Source organism: Podarcis filfolensis (assembly GCF_964270895.1).
Source record: "Podarcis filfolensis genome assembly, chromosome: 5".
Lineage (NCBI taxonomy): Eukaryota > Metazoa > Chordata > Lepidosauria > Squamata > Lacertidae > Podarcis > Podarcis filfolensis.
The window spans coordinates 67838424-67858585 of record NC_139608.1 but is presented as its reverse complement, the minus strand read 5'-3'; the positions used below and the strand labels follow the sequence as shown (position 1 = coordinate 67858585).

General features: G+C 40.2%; 1 protein-coding gene across 1 annotated transcript in view; it reads right to left on the bottom strand.

Moving 5' to 3' along the window:
• MICU1 (mitochondrial calcium uptake 1) overlaps positions 1 to 20162 on the bottom strand; it is a 131813-nt gene that overhangs the window by 48885 nt on the left and 62766 nt on the right. The window contains exon 6 of the mRNA XM_083614229.1: positions 15590 to 15704. Within this exon, the coding sequence (XP_083470355.1) occupies positions 15590 to 15704 (115 nt within the window). The remainder of the gene's footprint in view (positions 1 to 15589; positions 15705 to 20162) is intronic.

The window sequence follows — 20162 nt, the reverse complement described above, 5'->3', positions numbered from 1 at the left end:
GTCCATGGTTGTCAAACCAGCGTACCACACCATAGTACAGTATGAGAGAAATCATCAAGTGCTGTCTAACATTGTTCTTTTGCAAGACCCTAAGGAAATGAAGTCTCTGTTGGGCCTTCCTAACCACCTGGGCTGTACTGACCTTCCAAATAAGGTCTTCACTAAGATGGACTCCCAGGAATTTAAAGGAAGAGACTCTCTCCACACAGCCCTCCCCAATATACAATGGGGCTAGCTCCCCTCTCTTCCTTCGAAAGTCCAACATTTGTCTCGCCAATGTTTAGGTGCAGATTGTTCTCTGAACACCATGTGGATACCTTTTGAACCTCCCCCCTGTACACAGATTTGTCTCTGCCTGTAATTAAACCCATTATGGTGGTGTCATCAGCAAACTTAATAATTGCAGTAGATGGGTCAGATGAAATGCAATCATATGTATACAATGAATACAGGTATGGACTTAGAATGCATCTCTGTGAAGTGCCAGTGCTGAGCTTCAGGGAGGTAGATGTAACAGGCCCAATCCTCACTATTTGTGTCCGAGCTCTCAGCAAGTCTTTAATCCAATCACAGATGTTAGAAGAAAGGTCCAGGTCCCTTAACTTTCCGATCACAATGTCTGGAAGGATGGTATCGAAAGCCGAGCTATAATCAATAAACAGCATTCTGACATAATTCCCTGGTCTCTCCAGATGACTTGCTCCGGTGGAAAACATGTTCTAAGATGTTGAAGGACCAATCTCTCGAAGCATTTCATCACTACAGATGTTAATGCAATGGGTCTATAGTCATTTAGGCAGTGAACTGCTGTTTTCTTTGGGACTGGGATAATGGTGGCCGCTTTCAAACATGATGGAGCACAAGCGGTTTGCAGAGAGATGTTAAAAATCCTCGTCAAAACCCCTGCTAATTGATCGGTGCAATTTTTTACCACTATTTCCAGCACCCCATCTGGGCCATCAGCTTTGCTGGGATTCACCAGCCGCAATGTAGCTTTCACTTGATGATCATATAAAACAAGTGGCTGTGAGTTTGTAGGCTGGCAGACAGGAGCCGAGATATTTGCTCTTTTTGCCTCCTAGTGGGCGAAGTAGAGGTTCAGCTCCTCTGCCAGCATATCATTGGCCGTGACCATGTTCATCATATTGCCTTTATAGTTGGTTAGGTGCTGCGATCCTTGCCACACTTGTTTTGTATTGTTCTCAGCTAAGCAGTTCTCAACCTTGAGCTTATATTGTTGCTTTGCCACCTTGATGCCTTTCCTAAGCTTTATTCTTGCCTCTCTATATGTCTTCATGCTCCCTGCCTTAAAGGCAGTATCCCGGGCTTTCAAGAGTGACCTAACTTCAGCAGTCATCCCGGGTTTGCTGTTCCCATCTAAGTACTGAAAGTTAAGTCCTACTGAGTACACTGGGACTTACCCACAGCTAAGTACTGTAACTTACGACACCACTGACAAGTGACAAATGAGATGCAGCACAGAATAGGTCACCTCCTTCCACTCACATCTTTAGTGTACTAACAAAAAACCCTGCAAGTTTTGTACATACAAGAACAGAAAAGCCCTTTCTCAAGTTTATATATCTATGCAACACTCCAAAGGAGGAAAGTATGGGGAATTCCCTGAAGTGACAAGTCCATTATAGAAGGCTGCTACATTATTATTATTATTATTATTAGTAGTAGTAGTAGTAGTAGTAGTACTTTATGGAGGCAAAGTCTCCCTACCACCTGCACCATGATTCTCCTTGGCAAGGAATTTCTTGTGATGCCCACTAACATTCTGCTGACTGAAAAATCTTGCAGAGATGCTGTTATTTGTAATCCTACACTGATCATATTTCACAGTCCCAGAGAAGAATCTTTGCCTTAGGGTTACCATCTGGATGCTTTCGAACCAGCTCAATGTGTGAGTTTCTCAGTTCCCACTCTTGTTTATAACCAGGCATTTTTTGAGCCTGTTCAAGTCTGTCCACCCACTGCTTCTAGAAAAAATGGAAAGCCTAGTTTGCCTCCAGCACCATCGGCTTTGCTGGAGAAAGTAATTCATGTTGTTCATTTGCCAAGCGAGAATTCCTGATCCTGTCAGTTGGTCTCTCTCAAACAAATCACACATTATTGAATTACAGTAATATAGAGTTATGCAATCAAATACAGCTTATAAGCACCGAAACACACATACACTAAAAAGCCCATGCGGTCTGTCTACCACTTTATTTTCTATTTCCCTTGTTCAACTTGGCAGTTTTAAGCAACAGTACTTCCAAGTCCCCTGTGCAGTGTTAAAATTTATTCCTACTTTTAAATGAAATGTGAAAGCAGCCAAAAGAGCAAGTATTATACACTTCTGAAGTCAACAACCATCCGTGACAATTAGCAATAGCAATATTGTGTTATTTCCCCCTTTGAGATTAAATGCCCTCAGTTTCAGCAAGTACTTCAAATTCTCTGCATTATGAGAACTGTCTAGATTGTAGAGTCTAGACACATTGCCCCTGAGCCACATTACGTTTTCCAATGTTAATTGGAAAAAGGCTAAGCAGAATTTGATCAAGTATGCACAGTTCTGAAACGGAGAATTAAAAGTATATTCAGAATGTTGATTCTTTAGTTAAAATGGCTTCATAGACATCACAACACCACTCTCTTGTGCAACACAGAAAAAACACATTCATTTTTTTTTTTATTAAATATTTATTGGTATTTTCAAAAAACACACAACAAACAAAAACAAAAAAAAATAAACAAAATATTCGAAATTAAACAAAAAAAATAGAAAAAACACATACAGTTTCTGATACTTATTTTCCTCAACCTTGTTTCTCAGACCTCCTCACACCTCCCCTTCTTGTATTCCAATTTAAATTGTCAATTCAGCAAGTCCTTAACTTATTTCTTCACCTTAACTTAAACATTTATTCTAACATACTGTTATTTTACTTTACTTCTTTTTTCCATTTCCTCCATTTATTTTTAACAGCCTTATTCTCACTTAGTTTAAAAAAAAAAGAAAAAAAAAACCAATTTCACCTTATTAAAATTACACATCAATACTTATACCTCATTAATTTATTCTTGAACCTTTTTCCTAAGGTCGACCAAAATTTCCCTTCCACGGTTTACCCAATTTCCTTACCACTAACAAAATATAAAACAAGCAAAGCAATGCAAATTATCCTTATGTACCCTTTGGATTCCCAACCTCCACCCACCCTTCTCCCGGTTCCAGTCCCCAACCAATATCCATCAGTCTTTATATTATTTATTTAGCCTGGAGATCTCAGGTCCGAGGCCCTTATGTCTCTCTCAGTTCCTTTCTGCCGGTCTCTTTGATAGACCTTGATGTTAAGCCCCAGGTCTCGGAGGGGCTCCGGCCCAACAGAATCGGTGTTGCTTCTAGCCAGTTCTCCATACTTAAAAGCAAAAGCAAAGCCTATTGGGTATTCCAACTCTTGTTTCAAATTTCTTTCAAATCCAAATGTCCCCACAGCTCCAGCTCCAGCTTCCACCTTCAACAAATTTATAATCCTCAGATCTTCAGATCTCCTCAAAAGAGGATCTCTCCATTTTCCAAATTCCCAATCAAACCAGGCTTTCCGCATCCAGTTTTTATTGTCCTTTTTCATGTCAGGCCTCATATTGTAGCTCTCCTTTGACTCCTGCAAGCCTCCATCTCCTCCTTCGTTTTCTTCAAAAAGAACATATTGCTCCATCGTGTCTACGCTTTCGGTTTCATTTATTTGTTCAGTTGAATAGGCTTCCTGTTTCAAATCCTTATCAGACTCCAAGCTGTTGTTTACTGTCCAGTGTAATAGCGCTACCTCTGTAGACAAAGCATCGTACTCATCTTGTAAGTTTCCCAAGAGAACCAGTGCTCTGTCCAATTCTGCTTGGAATTTAGACACTCCAGCCATTTTTGTAATGTAGTATCCTTGTTACCCCTCTAGGGGGATTTAATTCCTTGATCTTCCTTTCAGCTCAAAAACCAAAAGTCCAGTTATTTTGTATCAACCTTATTTTCAACAAGTTATCCCGAATAAACCAGCAAAAACAGCAGAAACAATGTTCTCTTTTTCCAGCTGACAACTAGCTGACTAGCAGCTCACTTGACAGCTGTCAAAATCTTCCATGCAACAGGCTTTCTCATCGGACGTTCCCGGGTCCAGGGGGGGGGGGTGTAGTTTCAGCTCCCAAAATTCTTTTTATCCTCCAGAATATCCTCTTATAATGTCCAAACCGTGAGGTCAGGATCTTTAGTTAAAAAAAAAAAAAGCAAGAAACAGATTCTCTCGACCTTAGCTGCCCAGTCCTTTGCTTTAAGTTGTTTACAAAGAGGGGGGGGTGGACTTCCTTTTTAGCCCCTTCCCGCTCGTTCCAAATCCAAGATAAGAAATTTTTTAAAGTTCCAATCTCCGTATTACTCACGGGTTGATGTTTTAGGATCCAATCACTCTTAGAAGAAGTTGGCGCTCTCTGTCAATGGCTTGCGGCTTCACTCCGTAGGCGAGGGAGTACTCTCAGCACCACGCCTTACCCTGCCTCCGTTCCGAAGCCTTTAAAAAGGCTCCGTCGCGGATTGGGGGGGCGCAAATGGTGCCCGCCGAGTCTCTGTGTTCACAGGCATCCGCGCCTGTGATTTTAAGGGTCCCCGCTTCGCCGCAGCGGCCAGACGCAGACGCTACGGAGCCGATTCCCTCCGGAGCTCGGAGGGAATCCGCCATTAAACAGTGGCACCAACCCGGAAGTCCCAGAAAAAACACATTCAGAATGCCAAATCCTAACGGAGAGTGAAAGGGGATGTTTGCTTAAATATTTTGCACTATACTATTAAGGCTGGTATTTTTTTGGCAGGCAGCTTCCTACAAAAATAGTCATTTAATTATTTGGAAACCCAAGCTACCTATCGCAGCTAAATTTTTTTGCACTCCAAAGTTACACTTCTAAGTTCCCACAATGCAAATACAAAGTACATGTGCAGATCTGAAATCCAATATAAGGTAAAATAGAAGTTACTGCACATCTTGGTGTTTCCTTCCTCATGGCTATGAAACAGCAGGATATATGCCAGCCTCAGAATCAAAATACTTCTTATAAATAAGATACAGCAGAGTGTTCTTTCACACACAGTGGGAGGAAATAAGCGAGATACAGAAACTGTACTTGTCTTCTGTGCTACTCTGTCTATAAAACCATGCTAGATGTCTCTGTTATATAAACTTACACCAGTGTTTATAACGACCATGAATTCCCCCAAAGAATCCTGGGAATTGCTGTGTGAGACATCGCTGCAAATTCTCTGACAACTCTACTGCTCACAAAACTAGTTTTTAGGGTTTGGTTGGGCAGCTAACCAAGTTGAGAGGTGTGAACAGGACCCAAGAGAGAAGTACCGTATTTTTTTGTGTATAAGACAACCCCCCCCCAGAACTAATAGGCCGAAATTGTGGGTCGTCACATACATAGAAAGCAGAGGGGTGATGGGTGACTGGTGGCAGCAGGCAGCAGGAGACTGGCAGTGGCAATTTGGCATGTGTTTGGTTGGACGTACAATCTGCTGTGGTTGCGTTGATTGGGCAAGGTGGGCTTTTGGTGGCTGTGGTGATGTATTCAATTTTCAGTTGTGGGCAGCCCCTGTAGAGCACTTGGCGGTGGTGACCCCCCAAAAAAAGCTCAACAACTCTGGTCAATCTCCCCCCCCCCAAGCTAAAAAAAATAGGGGTCGTCTTATACCTGGGGGCATGTTATACACGGAAAGGTATGGTACTCTTGGTTGCCTAAAACCAAACTGTCTCCCCCTTCCCCACTTCTTTCAGGCCTTCATGAAAACACCCCCACCAGAAAAGTGGTTTTCCTGTTCTGTAGGACTATATAAATCAAAGAACATAACCCATTAGAAGTGAATAGTTTTGACAATACAGGTTACTGTATGTCTGTATACTGTATGTTAAGAGACTCTTAAGAGGGGTTGTGTATAGAAGAAACAGAAGACACTTACAACTGGTGTTACCACCTTCTTATTTAGATATCTGATATCGAGGAAGAGGTTGAACAACAAAATACAATGGAATCTGAGTTAAGATGTTTCACATGCATTACAGTAACACCAAAATGGCTGAAAATGATGCATGAAATACCTATTTAGATAAGTAGCTTAAGATATAATAGTAATGTTTTTGAAACTTGAGCTGGGTGAAAAAAGGGGAGATGAGATGATATAGGTTACTATGACTCTAGACTTCTCAATTCCAACTTGCAATCCTAGGTTCCCAAAATGATTCCATAATTACTATTTATATTATATTTTTAATATATTAATAACCTTCAGTGTGCCTGTTCTAGAAATCCTGTGAAATGCATCACTATCATTCTTCTGTTAAAGATGAGAAGCTGATGTTCAAATAGTTCAGAATATAGTCTGGAACTTGTTTATGGTAGCCACTGGGAGAAGTAAAGTACTATGCAGGGAGGCAAAACCCCACCTTCTGTCCAATGGGAAACCTATATAGGGACTGGTGGTGGGTTGCTGTTTATTAACTTGTCTAAAAACATTTTAGAGTTGGGGAACCATTACTATTTGTTCTAGGGACACAAAGTAAGTCCATTACAGAGACAGAACCTGATCCAACAATCCATCAATTGGATTGTTGGTATTGGAGGTAAATATTAACACTTACCTACAGAGCAGGTAGTACATTATCATTCCAGTGTTCAGGGGAAATCTATATTATTTGAGATTTATGCAACAGGCAGCTGCAGGAAAGTACGTTCTCAAAGGGAGTTAACAAGTTACCTTAGAATAAAGCAGAGGTGTATTCTGTGCCCTTTCAACAACTGAAGAACAGTAAACAGCTGCTTTTCTATCTGGTGATACTACTAACAGGCTAATGGTATTTCCACTACAAAACAAAGGACTCAGCCATGATCAAAGCCACCAGCAAGCATCTCAGGACAGTCAGAACAAGAAATATCCAAAGAGGATTTCGTTCCAAGCAGAGTTAATATTATTCTACAACACTCCTCATAGTGAAGGTAAAGGGATGATTTTCTTATTATGCCAGTACAATATTAAGCCATGAAATTTCTTGCTTGAACAGGATTAGCTGCATACCTTTATGGCAGAGCTAGGTTAATGCTCAAAAGAATGCATTCATTTTCAGTGGAAATTCATAGTGCTGAAGATTTATCCTTCCCTCAAATGTTTGCATAACATGAAGATTAGCTGAATAAATGTGTGAATATTTCTCTCCTGGGACCTCCACAAGGACACATCCAAAATGCATGCTACTAAAAGGGAAAAGGTGGCTTGACATCTTGCCAACAGGGTGAACCACGCATCCAATATTCCATCTTGTAATTTGGCCATGTGTTAGGAACCTGGTTGGATTTTAAAGGCAGCATAATAGCATTTCCAACACCAACTAAGAAGGCAGGTTAAAGATCATCTCACAGAGAACATATAATCACCCAGATAATATGTTATTTGGCAATTTATAAGTAAAATATAAATCTACAAATAAGGCGGCATTCATACAGAAAACCTGCCTCTAAGGGGGTAAGCGGGGTAATATGTACACTGCCACTGGTTCAGTGCAAGTGCTTATTGTAAGCAATTACAAGGGCTGGGGGGGGGGGAATAATAAAAAACCCATGGTGCCTCTAGAGTTTGCAGTGAAGACAAGAGAAGTTTACAGTTTGTCTGAAGCAGAGGGGCTGTAATCCAAGCTTTACGTATTTGGTGCAATTTACACAGCTGTTTTTACAACAGACTTGTAAATCGCCTTGGGATAAAAGCAGGAGGGGATTCATAAAACAACAACACCATTGCAGGGGCAAGGTTGCCACTCCCTGGTGGGTTTTGAGTGAACTGGGTTGGAAATGCATAAGAAGAGGTCATAACAATGTGGGTTGCCTGGTCCAGTGGGCAATTCTCAAACCAGCCCTTCCCCTCTATCAGGGCTGCTACAATTTCTGTGGGAAGTAACTGCCTTATCAGTGTGGAACCAGTGGCCCCCCAGAAGTTGTTGGACTACAACTCTCATCAGCCCAAATCAGCGTGGACAAAAGTCAGGGCTGATGGGAGCCATGGTACATGGTGCAACACAGTCTAGAAGGCCACAGCTTCCAAGCTCTGCTATAAATCTTCAAAATAAATATATTTTACAGGGTAATTAATTTCCAAATATTTAATGTCCAAATATGCAGACTATGTGTGGATTTTATGTTATTCAAAATGATACTGATCTTTGGTGAGAATGAGATTCAGATAAGACTATAAAGTCCTAGATGCCTGCATGCTATCCTTGCTCCTTCTAAAATTTAATAGAGGGTACGTTACTAGTGAGCATTACTACTGGATTTACAAAGCAATCCTGTGCATGTTTACTCAGAAGCAAGTCCCATCAAATTTGAGGAGGGAGACTCTCCACCACTAAGTGTGTTTAGGACTGCAATCTAAGTCAAGATTTTCCAGCAGAGGCTTAGCACTTCCACAAAACATTAACTCCAGTCAGCAAAATTAAATCAACACTCGGCTGGCACTAAAAATCGGAACACTACAAACAATTTATACCCGTGCATAATGTTACACTGTAATTTAAGCAGACAAAAAGGGGAAAAGGGAAAGGACAAAATTGTTTCTTTACAACTCATCTTTACAACTTAATGAGATGGAAAAATTCCATTAAAAGGAACTTTAAACATATTATACTCCCCATCTCCATATTCAGAAAATAAAATGTCATATCCTAGCTAATATGAATTGAATGGTATTATCCGTCTGATTTGGGCTTATATGAAAAATGTCCTTTATGGGAAAGCACCTTGAATTACCACACTGAAATTTGAGAAGAGAATATGGGTTAACTTGGCAGTAGCAAGGGGGGAGGGGAACACTGCTAGGACTCTTTATATTCCAAGGCACTGGTATGTGCCACAGTTTGCAAAAAGTCAAAACCAAATATTATATAGTGCCCACTGTCGGTGCACATGCATTCAATGTGCCTCATTTGTTTTGCCTTAAGTTTGCAAAAATGCTGGATTTTCTAACATGGTAAGCAGATGCCAGGAGCTGCCCTGACGGTCTAATCAATTCAACCAAAATCCCAGACTGTGTGAGAAATTCTGCTTTAGAACTGAATGCAGTTTGGCCTATAATCCACTGAAGCATTTATGGTTAGCTGAAGTGGACTCCTCGATCCAAACTAGATCCAAACTAGGTCCAAACTAGATCCAATGCCATTCATGCAACTGGAACAAGTGGGAGGTTTAGATCAGGTCCACAGTGTGAGGCAAAGTGCAAAATCCCCCCCTAGCCTGCACATCCAGGCCTCTGTCCATATGAGGGTGCCCACAACCGCAATTTATTTTCTAGAAAGCCACTGCTAATTGCATGAATGACGTCATATACCTAGCAAAGTCCTCAGAAGAATCTGCAGTGGCTACCAGCCGGCTATGGGGTTGCCATCTCCTGGCAACCATGTTGGCCATTTCACACTTGACCAAAGCCAAAACTCCATATGGACGCAACATAAAACACACATTTAATGGCAAATGACATAAGGCTTCTTTTAGGGTTGTTGTTTTTTTAAGTCTTTAGTATACAATATATTAAATAAATGGCAATATGTGATTTTTTTAAAAGCACCAATGATGAATACAGTTTAACTTATCTCTCCTTTGCAGTTTGAAGAGATAAGACACAATGTTTAGATGAGAGTACAAGCCTTATCTTTTAGCAACATTACATCAGTTATTGGCTGACCTTCAAAGGACAAAAACAAATGCAAAGACAAAGCCTTCCATAGTAAATTCATGCCCAAGTCCTGGCCCAATGCTATATAAATGGCTATTCTAAACCTGCCTTGCTAGGAGGCTAGAATCCATCAGGTTGGCATGATGAAAATTGCATTATAAAGGGTTCACCTTATATAGAATCATTGCCACTAACCCACAATTACTTTCTGTCCTGGATCTACAACTACCATTCCCAGTGATCTTGGAGACCACTACTTCTGCAGCACAAAGCATACCGCTCATGGGTGGTAACCAGCATATGGACCAAAATTCTCAACGGGGATGTCTTTGAGATATTGAAATAGTGAGAGTGAGCATCCAATTTAGCAAAACCTACTGTTACTGTTCCGCTTAAAGGGGACAAGGGTGGTGCTGTGGGTTAAACCACAGGGCCTAGGACTTGCCGATCAGAAGGTCGGCGGTTCGAATCCCTGCGACGGGGTGAGCTCCCGTTGCTCGGTCCCTGCTCCTGTCAACCTAGCAGTTCGAAAGCACGTCAAAGTGCAAGTAGATAAATAGGTACTGCTCTGGCGGGAAGGTAAACGGTGTTTCCGTGTGTTGCTCTTGTTCGCCAGAAGCGGCTTAGTCATGCTGGCCACATGACCCAGAAGCTATACGCTTCCTCGGCCAGTAAAGCAAGTTGAGTGCCGCAACCCCAGAGTCAGTCACGACTGGACCTAGTGGTCAGGGGTCCCTTTACCTTTACCTTACTGTTCCCCTTAAAAGAACGAATACAACATTTTAGCATTTTCTTTTTCGTTCTCCACTGCAGAGTCCTCTAAGGTAGGGTGCTGGGGGAGTGCAGGTTAACCCTTTCCTTCTGCAGTACAAATCCCCCAAAGTTGCTATTTGTTCCAGTATAGATCTCTGTATGTCTCCACACAGAATTAAAAATTGGGGATGGAAAATTGGCTTTGATAGGTCACATATCAAACAGGTGCGCTCTCCCTTGCAGCTACACCAAGAAACTCCAGCAGATTACCAGTGAATCAGGTTAAAACTTACAAGTGATTTTTTTCATTTCTCTGGTTACAAATAGAAGTTATAGCTATAGGGCCAGAATCCTAAATATCCTTCCTAATGAGCTATTTTGAATTAGATAAGTGGGATTTACTTCTGTGCAAATATAGCCTATTAAAAATTGTTTATTAAAAATACAGTTATTTCACATGGGAGCTCACAACATTTTAACATAATTCAAAACCATTAGGATTGGGCTGAAAAAGCACTAGACCTATCTTTTCTCCTGCTGGTCTTGTTAGTGTCACATTTTCATTATCTCTGTCCTATAACTGCTGTACCAGCAAGTACATCCACCAGTCCAAATGTCTTTTCACCCAATTCAATTCTAAAGAAGATAAAAAGGAAGTTCCACCTCTTTTTGTGTAAGCCTCGTATCTCATCACTAAGGAAATTTGAAGGGTGCTAATAAAAATTAAAATTGGAGAGTAGCTAAAGCAATGAAACTGGTGCAGCATCCTCCATGTTGTTTTTTTTTTTGCTATAGCATTCCTTTAACAGAAGACCAGAAGTTATCAGCACATTTCTAAATGTTATTTTATTATCTTTTGGGGGAATGGGGGGGGATCATACAGCAGACTAGGAAACAGACTGCATGAGAGCAGTAAATTACTTATAAATAAAATATGGTGACAGACTTCATCTTCTATGCAGTAGGCAAACAGCTCTCTGCTTGTAAAATGCAAATGAGTTGTATTTAAGGTCTGGCCAGCTGATGAGCACTGCGGTAAGAAAAAAAACCAACCCCCCAAATGAGACCCATTTTCTAGGGCTTAATGGACTAATGCTTCCTAACTTTATTCATTGGATTGCTAGGGATATCCACTTAAGAGAGGACCCATATGATTTTTGTAAAAAGTCATCACAGTGGGTCTACAAAAGAAGGAGATAGACTAATATTTTGAAACAGAAAGGAGGGTAACTGGCAGAATAAAAACTGCAGATACCATCAAATCTCTTAATTTTGGCATTTAATTTTCCTTGCTTGTAATTAGGCTTTCAAAGGCTAGCACAGATGCGCTGAGTGGTGCCAAAATCTATGCCACATCGCTGATTAAATCTGAATTAAAATAAAGCCGAGATAAGCTTTTTCACACCATCTATGTAGAAGAAGTTTATGATGCTGTTCCACTAGTTAGGATTACATATATTATCACTCTACAGAGGTTTCTATTAGATAACTTCAAAAATGCCATTTATGGCGCAAGCTTATTCATGTTTACTCAAAAGAAAGCTCCACTGACCTAAGTGGATCTTACTCCCAGGTAAGTGCACAAAGAATTACAGCCATCTTCCAAGCATATTCTTTTCTATCTTACATTAAAACATTTATAGGCCACCTTTAAGAGTAAAACCTCTCCCAAGGCTGATTTCCACCATAAAATATGAAATACAATAAACATTATCACACACTAATAAAACCAGCAGAAAAGCAAATACATCTCACCCAGAACACAGCTGAAGCCAAAGTCAATCACAGCTACAGCCAGAGACTATTTGTTTTTGAACTAATTTGTGCTCTTTAAAAACAACGAAGCATCCTGCAATTATAATTACACATAAGTAGTTTGTTAACATTCTGTTACTTAATAATGTATTAACATTCCGTTTTCCTCCTTCTTAATGGTTTGTTTTATTTACACGCATTAACTAATTATTTTATTAGAGGCGTAAACTAATTAGGTTTAAAACAAATTAACAGGAGCTATGGAACAAAGGGAATGGCTCGATTCGGAATCATGGCAAACCACAGTGAAGGAAGCTTAAGGAATCAGTGATGATTGCGCCAGCCCCAGATCAGGAGCCAAACATGTTAAAGGCAACTGGGTGACTTAGCGTTGCTGAAGCAATCACCATAGATGACAGCGACATGAAAGGGCAGTAAAAGGATACGAAGTTCCTCAAGTTTAGAAGGTAATTCAGTAGCATCACAGAATTCAGATCAGGATGAGAACGACATCTGAGTTAATGGAAAATAAAACTTCCTGGGTTGGGTCTAACTAACACAGAAACTAAAAAAAAAACGAACAGGATATGGACAGTGCAAATTACACCCAATAAGAAAAATGGATTAAGCAAAGTGATGGAATATGCTGAATCAGCAAAGTTAACAGCTAAAATAAGAGAACTTAATGATGATTGCTTTATTGAAGAATGGAAGCCTTTTCTGGGTTACTTAAAGAAATATTATAGCGTGATGAAACCGTGAGCAGGATTTGAACTATAAACAACAGAGAGCATTAGGGATTACTGTGTTAGGGTGCAGCAAAGGGATAGAAAAGAAGAACATCATGGGAAATGGGATGGGAAGTCGATAATATGAAAGGAAAATTCATTATGTATTGGAACTTTATGTGCAATATGTGGAAATTTAAAAAAGAAACAAATTAGACCCTTGACTTGAACAGAAGAAAACATGTTCTCTTGCAGTTCCATCTGCCCTGACTGGGGTATCTTAGATTAGAAGCCGAGGGTGTTGCCAATAACAGCATTTCTCCTTAGGTGCAATTTAGAGAGACTGGGTGCCTTAGGTCACATCTATGCACTGTTCATTCACATTATTTTGTACATTTGAGTTACATCCAAGAGATCAGGGAGGGCAACTGAAACATCTGGTGGATCATCATGGAGCATCAAAAAAAGTATCCAGGGGAAAAAAACACAATAGAAAAAGATAAAATAGCCCTTCCTAGGGTATAAAGCAGCTATATATAAAAGAAATGTGTGTGTTGTAATCCATAAACTCATTTTCATTGAATTCTGCAGCAAGTCCTTGCTCATTTCGGTGGACAAACAACATTTTTTCCTCTCTGCACTTTTCTGGGCAAGAATAAAGCTAATGTGGAATTGCTGTTTTGATGCCTCAGCACTTCTCAGTGCTACTCTGAAAGTACGAACGACTAATATATGTGCACAATGCGCACCAGAGAACAGGAACAAATATTCATATTTATGATTTGGCTTTTTCTTGCCAACAGGCTGTAAGCTTGGTTGCTTTGAAACGAGAGAAATTTCCTAACACACATTATTAGTGCAAACTGTATTTGTGTGTAGGTGGGGAGATTCAGGCAAACCTCTGCCAACTACTTAGGCATTACTCTTCTACTGTGAACATCCCAGTGGAAAGTGGAAAGGCAAGCATATAGGTAAGCATTTTGATAAGCACCTGTATAGCACAGTGAGAGCCCGGTGCTGGTGTCCCATAGCTCTGTGGCAGAGCACATGTCTGTGTTGGAATATAGCTCCGTTCCACCTTAAAAAGGGAACAGGCTGTTGTGTGTCACGTGCCTGTTTACTTCCTGCTCGCTGGGAGTTTCCGTTTTGTATATAGCTTTCGTTCTGGCTGTTTTTCCTGGACATGGAGGCAAGCAGTCATGTTTTTCCTTTGTTCTGATCTACGTTGAATAAAGCTGTAAATATGTTCTCCTGTCTGAATCTTCCATTGTGGAGACTGCTAAAAGGATGTGAACGAGTCTTAGAATGTCTCCGAGACTCGTGTCGCTAATTGACTGATACTGTTCCATGGGAGACCGGTGATCGTCCGGAGATGATTGGGGCCTGCCTGATGGCTCCGTCTCCCTGGCAGTATTCCAACAGTCTGTATGTAGGCAGTCCTGTGTTCCATCCTTGCTATCTCTAGATAAAACTCAGAAAGAATCCTGTCTGAAACCTTGTAGTCACTGTCAGCAAGTGTTGCAGGAACTCCCCCCCCCCCCCGAATCATTCAGTTTGCAGAAACACGACACATACACACTCATACGCGACGCTTCATTTAATGAAACTTCCCTGAACGTACCAACACGTCCGCAGTGAGCCCTACCCAGTTGGCATCCCAACCTTGATGGTCCTAGACAGAAGATCATTACACTCACAAAGGACCTGCATATGGAAGTGGATTCAGTATGGACTGAAACAAAGGACAGTGACCAGCCCTTCCCTCTGGGGGCAGGAAACAGTGAACTCCTCTTTATCCTCAGGAATGTAATCATGGGGAGGGGGAAAGGAGGAACCGGACAGGTGACAAGACACTCAGGTTACCACCACAACTCCTCCCTGAACCCCTCATCTCTGTGATGTGTCAATGGTGTAGTCTTAGGGGTGTAGCATGGGGGATTAGTAGCTAATAAAAGCTGGGGTCTTCTTTTGTTCAGGGCTTCCACCTTGTTTCACCTGGTGGCAGGTGGGAGTACTGTCGCGACAGTCTTCAATAAAGACCAAGCCTACTGGCTGCTGTTTTGCTCTGGTATTCCTGGCTGGTGTCCTTGTTTTTTGTCCAAGGGAGCCCTCAGATTTCTCTGTTAACAGTGTAAACACTACTGATGTAGATGTTCCAATGGTCTGACTAGGTATACGACAACTACGGTAATTACATTCCTAGAAGGGCTCTAAAGATGCTTTGCTATTTCTATTGTAGAACCATAGAATTGGAAGGGACCACAAGGATCACCTAGTTCAACCCCTTGCAATGCAGGAATCTTTTTGCCCAACGTGGGGCTCAAACTCATGACTCTTGAGATTAAGAGTCACATGCTCTACTGGCTGAGCTATCCTGCAGGGCTTGGTAGAGTATAGAGCTGCTCTTTAATATAAAGAAACTTACTAAAATGCCCTTATCAAATAGTTTTGATGCAAAATAAGCTAAGCACCTCTAGTTTAAAGATAGACAAACTGTAAGGGAAAAAACACCCCATATTGCCATCATTTAAGGATTTATCATTATTATTATTTTAAACACCCTCAGTGTTAATAAAATCATAAGGACAAAACATGTACTTACTGGAAAGAACTGTAGTGAGGAAGATATAGTCAGAAAAGGAGATCAAACCGCATTCTCCAAGTGCATAAAAGATGCTGTCTTCATCTGCAAACTTTTCACGTTCCTGGGAGATTCTCTATTTTAAGCAATCAAAAGCACGATGTTCCCAAGAGAAGAAAAATAAACTCAGTTTAAAAAGCCAGGAGTTAAAACAAGACCACATCTTTTACACTTTTAATATTGTTGCCTCTACCCATCCCTTTCCCTAAATAAACCCCCTCCTATTGTCATTCTAGATAACTTTTCCAGCCTTTAAATTTGTCAGTTGTTTCTTGAAGATTAAGATAAGAATCAAGCTTTATTCTCTATCTTACAACACACATTTCAACCCAGAAGAGTCAACTCAAACGGCGCCTCACTGTTCCCTCCCACCAGCCTAATTGTTTGCAAAATGCTAAGGTATTCTAAGGGCTCTTTATTGCCATTCTTTATATAGTAGGCACAAGGAATTTCACTGTCAGTTTCGTGTTTCTGTTAAAATAAAATAAAGTAACATATTAGTACTTGGGATTGAGGGTCCCTGCTTTGAATAAGCAAAACAACAACCCTTTCAGCAAAGTTTCTTACAGCAACTACTTCAGTTGCAATGCAGGTCTGATACAGATCCAAGGATGCCCCTCTCTGAACCATGGTAATTAAATTGGGAGCAGGCTGCAGGAGTTATGGTAAACAATGGTTTGGGTTACATGTACACTGATGCAAACCATGGTTAGTGCTAACCATGGTTCCCCTGAAACTAGAAATTGTAATGATGGCATGAAGTAGGTTTGCAGAACATAGCTTCATGAGTTAGTCTCAACTGTCATTTGCATCACTGCACATTCAATGCAAAACCCTTGTTAACCCTAGAAATGGAAAGGAGAGGAAAAGTTGCTACAAGGAGAGAAAGAAGTAGGATACACCTATGCTTCACTCCTGATCTCCGCACCATGGTTAAGATATCAACAACATCACATCTGAACTGGACTTTGGTGAAATAAAGCACACTTATGGTCATTGTACTGCAGACCACACAAGTGTTCTCCCTTTACCCTACCACACACACAAGATAAATTGCTGAACTCAAGAGCGCTAAAGCATTTTGACAACTGAAGATTTAAAGGCTGAAAAGTATGCACAAAGTGGGTTAGAGGTTGGGTTCTAAATTTACTAGTTCAGAAGTATTAAAAGACATCTCATACACACACACACAGGAAAGAAAAATATTAAAGGACGGAGTGGAGCTGTGGTTAATGTGTATGAAAACATGCAGGCACAGAAGCACCGAAATAGCAAGCTTAAGTTTAGGAACAATACTAGGGAACAAAGAGAGACACCACCAACAGCACACCAGGGGGCAGTTATACAACTGTCCTCTATCTGTTACCTCTGTCTAGCGAGGATCCCATCATATACAAGATAAAGGAAAGACAATTTGTTAAGCAATGACACTTAAAGCACATCGAAAGCACATTGAAAACATTGCAGCATCTTTTGATCTGTTACTTTTGAAGACCTAAGGAAAATTTGGAGCAATTAACCAGTCCTGGTTACTGTATGTTCTTAATTAAGAAATGTAGACAAGAGCCCCAGGAGACACCGTCTCTTGAGGTTCAGATGCCTATGAAGGTTTTCATCCCAGTTCTGTCTTGCAAAGCTCATTGTATTTAAATTGGAAACAGTCCATTGAATTTAGATAAAAGTTAGGCATTATCTGGTCCGCAAAGTTACAGCGGAAAACAGTAATCACACTGATTAAAAACTGCAAGTTCTAATTAAAGCCAAAATCTACTAGGCTTACACAAATGTGCACACAGTTCTTATTTTGTCAATGAGAGACTGCAAAAATGTCAAATGAGAAATCGTTAACAATAATCTGAAACATTTAACAGTGCAAACACTTTTAGGGAATATCAGAATGCATCCTAATGCTAAGGGTACATTTTCAATAAACAAATGGTTTTTGCCTTACCAATACCATTTTGATACTGCTTCGAAAACAAGTAACATTGTGGAAAAAATTTTACACGGGCTCATAATTAACTTATTAATTATGTTAATGCTGTATAGTTACCTCTTTACCTGAGATAGTTTGCAGATTTTGCATCTTTTATAGCATGTATTTAAGTAACCAATGCAGTATTTATGATCCAAGTAACTCCCATTTTAACACCAAACGTTAGATGAAGACTATGTGCTATCAGTGATATATGGGAATACAATCACAGTATCACACATTTGGACTACGAGAATTTCAGGACCCTAATGTTTATCTTAAGATTAAAGTTCTGGAAACATGCATTTATGAACAAATTCCAGTGTTCTATTTCTTTTGGGGGGGGGAAGGTCTGGGATCTATTTAGATAAACACAAATGCATGGCCACATCAAGAAATCGCTGACGTTCCCCCCCTGGATGGCAGACCCCGTGCCATTTGACAAACTACTTCCAAAGCTCCTGCCTCAGTTTCAAGCAAGGTTTACCATGCAGAATGGAAGGCTGAAATTCAAGAAACTCTTGTAAGGCCCCTTGGACACATGGAACTAGTCCCAAGGTTCCTAGGATCCAAGCCAAGAGTTTGACCCATCCGTATTGATTAGCCATTGCTACTGCAATTCACTTTAAAGAAGGATCACAGCTGTGATTGGTTGGACCTCACATTCTTAGATGAGGCTCTGGGCAGATTTCCCACAATGCAATTAGCTTGGCATTCCCCCTCTATTTTATTATGTATCTTAAAGACTTAAGAATTTAGACAGTTATGATCCTAAATAGACTTAACTTACCAGTCTCCTTTCCAAAAGGATTTTCTCATAAAGTGTATTTGCTGATTTAGTAAAACCATTGTGTTGTTATCGTTTTTAAAGGGGGTGTAGTTTCAAAATTAAAGCATTCAAAACACTTTCAACTTCCATGTTGCACTTCTAGAAAGTTTACATGTGAATGAAACTTAAGGGGAAACCACCTCAATAATTATAATACACTTTCCTGTTCTGGATAACTTTTAAAATATACATAGTGAATGCGGGGTTGGGGTGGGGTTGGTTAGAATGGGTTAAATCTATTTTACGAAACCATTAGACTAGGAAAAGAACCATATTCACTCAAAACTATTGAGAATTTTTTTAATGTCAGACTTCCACTGGAATTCATTATAGAATTTTCCCCTGCACTGAGAGCAATAGCTATTGATAGATAATTAGTATTTAAACATGGTCAGAATGCAAGGTGCACATTTGTGTTATAGTCCTGAATACCACTGAGTGAGCTTCCTATTCCCTCTGCAATTCTGTATATTAATTCTACAGGCATAAAATCAACCGCTCAAGCGCACTCCATTAAAATGCATTTTCTCTTGTGTATAAAACTGAGTTCTATGAATCTCAACACCACCCTCGCCCAATGATATTTGCTGCTGCTCTTTCTTGCTGCACAATGCGTTGTTACATTTGAAGGAATCCAATGCAAGGTATTTAAAAAACAAACTCAACATGCAGATGGAGATAGGGGGAAAAGCAGTAAGTGGTATTTTGTTAGTGTTAATATACCAGCCTCCTCGCCTTATCTCCAGTATGAATAATATTAAAATAACTTCAGCACAACCCTCACATGGTATGCCCTTTTTGCAACTGGATGCTAAATTAATTTCCAGCATCCAAAGCTAATTTAGTTTGTCAAAATTAAGAAAGGAGTAAACACTTTATTATATGAAGCTCTCACTTGCTTTGGATATATTGCTCCAAAAGACCCTGGCTAGGAAAGGGAGTTTAGCCTACTGAAAAATGATGAATTAATCAAATCAATAGGGCTTGTTCAGAGTGTTGATCGAAGTTCACAACACAGATAAGGTGGAGAAAATGCACAATTCATTAGGACAGAGATTATTTACAATAACATTGCTGGAGTTGAGACATCCTGTTAGCCACAAGCATACAAGGCAAACATACAGACTTAGGCATACAGTACTTCAGTTAAATATATATATATCACCACAAGCAAGAATATGCATATACAGAAGAAGTGAACAATTCAGTTTCCACCAAATAGATTTAGTCCATCGGCTAAGTGAACAATCAAAGCAATGCTTCTTGCAGATGTTGCTGTACATGAACCATGCAGGAGAAGTGAATAACTATGACAAAACAGAACAGCCCATCTGTCAAAAGGACAGCAAGAAAGACTGTGAATACCCATTTTGCCCAATGGGTTGAATCATGGAAGGCAATACTTCTACGTATTTATCTTCCGGAGTACTATGATAATGTTGCATCTAATAAAACAGAAAATAAATCCACATGTGTGCTATTGAATTAATTTCAGAAAGTCATGATATGAGGGGAAATGTTGCTAGGACTGGCCCTCTTTGAGAAATGAGGTAGGACAAATGTTTTTCTTTCCATCCCTAGGAACTTGGAAGTACAGGAGTTCCTCTAGCTTCCTGCTTATGTTGGAAGAAAGATATAGCAAATGCATTGTCACAATAGCAGAAACCTGAGGGTAATTCTACACTGGGCATATTTCACAATCATAGGATCAGGCTTACTGTCTGGACCAG